This window comes from Cyprinodon variegatus, unplaced genomic scaffold (assembly GCF_000732505.1).
Source record: "Cyprinodon variegatus isolate N-32 unplaced genomic scaffold, C_variegatus-1.0 Scaffold1380, whole genome shotgun sequence".
Taxonomy (NCBI): Eukaryota; Metazoa; Chordata; class Actinopteri; order Cyprinodontiformes; family Cyprinodontidae; genus Cyprinodon; species Cyprinodon variegatus.
This window is the reverse complement of record NW_015151833.1, coordinates 54,003-61,387: the sequence shown is the minus strand read 5'-3', so window position 1 is coordinate 61,387 and position 7,385 is coordinate 54,003. Positions and strand designations below refer to the sequence as shown.

The 7,385-nt window shown below is 42.0% G+C and overlaps 1 protein-coding gene across 1 annotated transcript in view; it reads right to left on the bottom strand.

Moving 5' to 3' along the window:
- LOC107103132 (ras-associating and dilute domain-containing protein-like) overlaps positions 1–7,385 on the bottom strand; it is a 49,159-nt gene that overhangs the window by 36,083 nt on the left and 5,691 nt on the right. The window contains exons 3-4 of the mRNA XM_015402666.1: positions 6,512–6,747; positions 1,822–2,150 (exon numbers count right to left, since the gene is read on the bottom strand). Coding sequence (XP_015258152.1) covers positions 1,822–2,150; positions 6,512–6,747 — 565 coding nt within the window. The remainder of the gene's footprint in view (positions 1–1,821; positions 2,151–6,511; positions 6,748–7,385) is intronic.

Below are 7,385 nucleotides of genomic sequence, written 5' to 3'. Positions count from 1 at the left end.
CCATTGACCTTGCATGTAAACTCGCTGCTTCTGCTGCGCCTGCTGCGCCCGGTGTGAAAGCAGCATAAGTCTTCTAAGGAGTCGATCTAATGATGCTGCTCCTTACAGCTGTGGAGCATACTTTGCAACGTCTGATGTAAACTTCCGCTTACACACAAGCCATGGCGCTCACGTCATGAGCCCTGCGTATTTACAGCTTTTTCCATGTGCGTACCCTCACAGGGAAAAACAAAGGGTTCTGAATGAGCTTCATTTTAATTTTCTTTTTCTCCTAAAATGATTAAACATGAATTTAAAGACCACATGTTTAAACATGATGCCAGTCATTGTTACTGCTAATCCACCTCAGTTAACGCGTACTTTAAATCTGCAGGAGTGAGTGGGATGGGATTGATTCTGTTGTGTAACAGTCTAGAAATACAGCAGCGGGGAGAGTTTGAGCAGCAACAGGATAAGCTGGTAAAAGTACAACCTGGACTGGCAGCACGAGGCGCGACAAGAGAAGAAGAGCTTCCAGGTGAGACACTGCTGATGTCTCTGACCTCAGGGTCACAGCAGTAAGACTATTAGGTGGTTAATGATAGCTTATCATGGGTGCTGGTTAAAGCCTTGCAGCTCTAATGTGACAGCGGAGCTATGATACTGTGCGTTATCTTTTCCCGTCTAAAAGTCTGGACTCGCTATGTCAAGAATATATCCATGATAATAGATGCTGCACAGTTCATTACATTCTACTAATCTAGCTCTAGAAACTCCACTGGGATGTTTGCATGCAATGCTGTAAAGATACTGTTCGGGTACGGTAAACCTCCACAACTACCTCGATACTTCAGGCAGGGACTAAAATAGTCGTCAGCTGAAATGTTGGTTACTTGGTTTTTCCTTCAGTCCGTCTGTGAAAACACAAGATTAATGACGATGGGAAACATCGGCTCTCAGTTCCTGTTTCATGTCAACTGACACAACAAAGAGCAGCTTGGTTTCTTTGCTTTGGCACCGGTTTTGACCCAATGTCAAAAGAAAGGACGCGGCCAGCTTCGATTCTCTGCAGGCCGCAGCGCTACCAGTATCCTGCACAGTCAGCAATCTCCTCCAGCAGCAGGGATAAACACACAGACCAAAATAAAAAAAAAAAGCTTCCTGGTACAGTGAGCTAAACAAAAAACATGCTTCGCTCCTCTGAGTTATTATGAATTATGGGAAATGCAGGCAAGAGGTTTGATACGACGAGTCAACAAAGCAACTCTGGGAAAGTAAAGTGGTGTTGATTTTAGAAGCAGTTATTCATCTGAGAACAGTCAGTTTGGTCAAACGTTTCTCAAAAAATAAATCTGGTCCTATTTCCACAACCTGAGAAATCTGTCCTGAGCCCCAGGCTGTTTTAGGTAACCAAACTCTGACTCTAAGACTCAGGGATTAACAGATGATAATCCAGAACTCGGATGCTCTTGTTTTCACCTTGCTGTCAGTGTGAAGCTCAAAGGTGGGCATTGAGGACGGAAAGGCTGTTAAAAAGGCTTTTAGTGTGAAAAATTCACGACTCGTCTGTAATTGATGCATCTCTAGTATTTTCTGTTATTGCGATGCTCATTTTTTTATCTCATCTCATCTCAGGAAATTTTACAGAAACAATACTGTATGACTGGTTAGAAAAACCACTGGATTGCATCCAGATATTGACATTTCTAGCATTTTCTATGGATTATTAGAGCAGTCAGTAAAGTAGGTAAATCGATCTCAGGGATGGTCTGATCTCTGCTGCTTTGTTTTAAGTCAAACTTATCATTTCCAAACATTAACATTCAGATCAATAAGGCTCACCTGTCTGTGATTATAGCCCTGCAGTAGGAGGAAGTAAGGGAAGTCAAAGGGTGGATGGATGGAGTACTGGGTGGTGTTGTCGTCACTGCTCTCCGTCTCTTCCTTCTCCATGCCGAGCCGCAGCACCTCCTTGTCAGCCTCGGCCTCTGGGTCCTCTCTGAGCGCGCCCTGTTGGGCTCGGTTGGCCTCTTTTTCCATCGCAGACAGGTCCATTTCGCTCAGGCTCCTCCAGAAGCCAAGGCCTTCAGCTTCCTCCCCGCCGCTGTCCACGAACAGGGAAGTCACTCTGGACCGGTTCTTTTGCAGTTTACGAGCTTGAGCATTGATCCCTGACGTGACAGAGAGGCATCTTGTTACTTTTCTTTCTAAAATACTTACGTTTTTGTGTCAAAATAAACAAGTTAGCTTTTGATTATAATCGCCACGTTTGCAGATCCCTTTTATTCTGTCTTGCAGCTGTGCAGATATTTTAGTCTAAGCTTCCATCTTTTAAAACTAATGTTGCAGAGATTCCCTCAGTTATATAAAGTGTTTACACAAATTTGTATACTTTGAACCTTTTTGCATGTTCAAACAAACATTTTGACAATACCATCTGGAGAGGTTTGCCTTAAATGGTATTTAGCCCGCTACTTTGCAGAACCTCTTTGAGTTACAGTAGGAAGTCATTTGCTTTATGATTCTACCAGCTTTTAACTCCAACTGACACCTGCTGATGTTTATCTATTTATAGAAAAGGCCAAAAGACAGTCACATGGTGTTTCATCCACACTCCTTTCAAATGGGGCTTTAAAATTTCTAACACATGTTTCAAAATGATTTTTTCACAAGTAATTTTTGTTTTATAGCTGTGTAAACAAATAAAATGATATTTAAATTTCCACTCCACCTTTCCAAGTAGGGGTTGGAGGTAATTGTGCGTCTGTTTTAGGTGATGTAACCATAAGCTTGCTCTGTTATTCTTATTTTCGATTCCGTTTGGTGTTATTAGTGGTAAATTTCATTGAAACAAAGGTTTTATCTCAGCAGCAAAGGCTTTTTCTTAAGCAGAAGGTCTCTAATCGTGTAAATCAGCATATTTGTCTGGCCAGATTCCCTTTTTTTTTGTGGAAAAATGCATTTTTGCACTTTTGGCATTGTGCCAAAATCCCATTTCCGCCTAGTTAACTGCCCACTAAAACCTTTGTGGATCAAACATGCTTCAACCTGTTCAGTCCGAATTAGCTTGACTTATAGTCAAGATGTGGATCTATAAAGTCTGAGGGTTCATCCAAAGTTTCAAATGAGGTTTTGTTGTGTTTTCCGGCATCTATTTTGGAAAAAAAATTGGCAAGGCAAAATATTTTTCTTTTTTTTTTTTTTGATCACCTATAAATCAGACTTGGTGACATCAATGCTGTTCTGTCATAAAAATACAAACAATTGTATTTCCAATTTATACTATGGGAGTAGTTTGTACTTGCTTTAATTCACATATATAATTTTTAGGCGGAATTTGCTCCATAGACCCTCTGGGCTTAAGGGGAATACAGATGGAAATTTCTCCTTATTTCTCTTTGCAATAATCTCCTTTCTAGTTACATTAGATGGAGAGAATCTGTCAACATTAATATCTTGCCAAAGGATTCTCAATTGGTCTTAAATCTGGACCTTGACTGGGCCACTCTATATATCCCTAATCCAAACTTTTTATACCTTGTTAATTTCAACATTCGGCCATGTTGTTACTAAATGATACATAATACTTTTTTAACACAAAACCAGAAACGTTTTTAAATATCCTTAGATTGAGAGATCAATAATGCAGAAACACTCTGCTTAACTTTAGCTGCAGATACTTTTGGGTATTTATCGATCAGCTTTGCAGAAATAGAGACTGAAAGCGTTGGTGAATGCCGTACCTAAAGCTCAGTCAAATCAGAATGAGAGCATCTGTGAATAATAAAAATAAACATTTTAACTACCAAAGACTTAAAAAAACTATATTTTTTATCTCACCACTGTTTCCTTTTTTCAGTTTAGCAGAGAAAACTGGTTCTTAGAATGAGACCCAACCTTTGGGTTCCTTTTTGCTGATGTTCAATCATATCCATCTTTAGATGATGGATTCAAAATTAGACATTTAAAGCTGGGGATGTTTTTTCCTAACCAGACCCAGCTTTAAAACTTCTCCATAGGTTCCTGACCAAGCCGCTTTGTTCTCTTTACTTTCAGGTTACTTTACCTACATCATAAGTAGGAATGGAAACATTTTCAGTAAAAGGTAAAATTTGTGTATCAGATGACAGCGATGGAAGAGGAAAAGCCTTCTTAGGGGGGCGCTGATCAGTACAGCTGCTCTGCAGCAGTAATCCCAGCCTGCATGGAGTCGGATGTTCTCACCGTCCATGTTTGGCTTCTCCTCGGCTCTCCAGCTTCCTCCCACATTCCAATTCATGTGTGTCGGGTTAATTAGTCTCTCTGAATTGGCCTTAGGTATGAGAGAGAGTGTTCATGGTTCTCTGTCCTTTGTGTTTAAATGTGCCTTTGCTCAGTGACTGCTGGACAAAGGCATCAACCCTCCCACTACTGTGCAGAGATAAGCAGGTATAGACAATAGATGGGACTCAAAGACAAGCAGGCTCTATTTTTAAATGAATTTTCTTTCTCTCTGCAGATCCAATAAGTCTTAAAGTGTCGCCTCAGCAGGCTTCTCTCAGACTTTAAGAGCAAGTTTTTTTTCTCTTAATCAGTCAAGTTAAGAAAAAGCTGCAGCCTCAGATTATTATGTCTGTAAAAGGACTAAGTAGTTTATAAAAGGAAATGAATGAATGTTTCAAAATATGTTTTAGGGATATAAGAACATCAACAACTCCCAATCAGTTAATCTCTAGAAGATTTAACTTCATCAAAATTCTTTGAAAGGGAAAAAAACAAACAGAAAAGGACTTTTGTTTATGAAATCTTGTTTACAGAGGCTGAAATTCCCCTGAAATTACTCTGGTAAACCAAAGCGACTCAAACATAATGCTGGACTCCACTGGCGCTGACTCAAATGCAACAGAACCGGAGGAAAATGAGGCTAATGTGTAGCGGGGAAAGTGAAATGTGGCGTCCTCTATCTGATATCAACAATCGCTCCGGCGGTCTGACGTAACACAAACACCATTCAGCTTTGCTGGAGCCATTAAGCGCGGTGGAATGTCCAGAGAGCCGGGCTTCACACCCAAACCCGCTGCTCCTCCTATCAGCTGTGGAAACGGGTGCTTTCTTTTCCCCCCCCCCACTTCTTTCAGCACCGCTCTGACAGAACGGGCTCTGTGCCACAAACCCCACAGAGGTAAGACCAGATTTCCTGTCCAGAGAGCAGAGGGGAGTGATGATGATGATGATGATGATGATGGGGAGGATCATAAACTACAGCAGCTCTAAAATGCCTTAATGCTGAGAGTGACCACCTGAAAACCGACTGTTTGTTTCAAATGTGAAATAAGAAACTTTCCATAACTTTGGGGGAGACGTTTCTCAAACTTCACCTCTAACCAGTTATTGAAGCAAAAATAATCAGTTCAACTATCCACTAAATCTTAGAGTTATCCCACATATTCACGCCACACTACATACCACACTTTCCCATTTGGTATTTATTACATACCAGTGATATTAAAAAAAAATAGTAAGACTGGTTTTGCTGGAAACATTTCCAAGCAGCTAAACTTGTATTCCGTGTTAAAAAGATAAAGGTGCAAAGCTTTCGTTCTTCTAAAGAACCAAGAAATGTCTTCTTGTTCTTGAGGTGACTAAACAAGAAAAAGGTTTGCTTTGCCTCGGAGGAGGATTTCAGCTGCTGCACTCATAGAAAACTCATCCCCTGTGGCCAATGTCACACCCGCAAAGAAAACACCACAGAAACTCGATGGTAGTGGAGGCGTTTCTTGGACTGATAGGGAGGAGGGGGGGCACTTAAAAGACGTTTCACACAAATTTTCTGTTTCTTCCAGCTGATCCTAAAACTATTCGTTGCATAACAGATAATTGGACAAATTTCCACACCTGAAATCATGTAAAAACCAAAAACAAAAGAGAAAAATAGTCTGTTTTTCTACTTAACACCACCACACCGTCTGACCATCACATGACTCTTCTCAGACACTATAGGGAATAAAATCCTGCCAAGGCGTTGACCAGCAGTTGAAAACCCCACCGAGAAAAAGCTGTGAGAACAGAACGATGTCATTTTGTTCTTGTGGCTGAGAGAGAGATGGTGTTACATTGGGTCAGCTGACCAGCAGTGCGCAATGATAGAGGTTAATACATCTGGCATCTTATTTAAAGGACTTAACACTAAATAAAATGTATGGCTGAAAGTGAGCTAGGATGGAAACAGTGAGCCAGCAGTGATGGTTTCAGGCCGAGCTGATGCTTCATGGTGGCTCTATTGGCCCTCGAAATGAAACCAAGATAAGAGCGGCGCTACTGTGACCCTCTCTATCCCTCCCTGGAGCTTTTGTTTCCTCCTGACCACTCTCACATGCTCTTATCTACCCTCTTGTAGCTGGTGATAAGCAGGACAATGATGGCAGCTAGCCTGCAATAAGAGACGGAGTGATTGATCACCCGGACGTAAAGATAACGGGACCGCCGAGACTCTGCACACCAGCAAACCTTCAACCAGGCTTTATTGTGAACAACGTGGAGATGAGATGTTTACCTGCTGTGATCGTGTCTCTGTCCTTCAAGCTCTGCTGCTTCACAGTGGACCGCAGCTGGATTTCAAATCTCCTGAAGAAGCCTTCCTTCGGCTTCCATAAGGACTGCAGCATGAGGGGCCTCTCATTGTCCCCCACCACCCTGAAGCACTCCCTCTTCCACTGGTTATCAGCCCCCGTCTGACCGATCACATCACACAGCAGGTAGTCATTGGCGTCTTCTTTTTCCAGACAGTACCTGAAAGAAAAAAAGCACATGGTTCAGGCAGCAGGACTGAGGAGGGGACAGCGACTTTGGGGGTTTAGGCTTTGGATAGATCTATGCTAGAAAAATTAAAGTCGTAGGGAAGCGGCTGTTCCAACATTTGCATTTCCGAATTCTCCCGAGTGGTGCCCGACTTTAAAGGAGTGAATAAAGTGAATGTGATTGGTCCTTTATCAAGGGGGCGAGATGTGGTGGCTCACAAGCAAGTTTGATTGTGGCCGCTTTGTCGGAAGCATCTTGCTAACTAGTTAGCAAGTTAGTGCTAGTAGGTTCCCAATGAGAAATTACATTTGGACCCAGTAGCATTTAGCAACGACGCTGTCAAGGAACGCTACTGACAGCGGAAACATGCAAGAGGAGGAGATTTTTGTGTCCGAGGTCATGAATGAGTCTCCTTTGTAGGGCTGGGCGATAATTCAATAACGATATATATCGATCGATAGACGTGTGGCGCAATAGAAAAAAAGAGGGTCGATAAAAGTTCGATAAAAAAGAAACGCTGTTTTCCTTCCTTCTCATTGTAGCCTAGCATGTAGGTTTATGCTAGTCCCTACTTCCTCCCAACCAATCACAATCCAGTTATCCTCTCCATCATTGACCGGTTCTCCAAG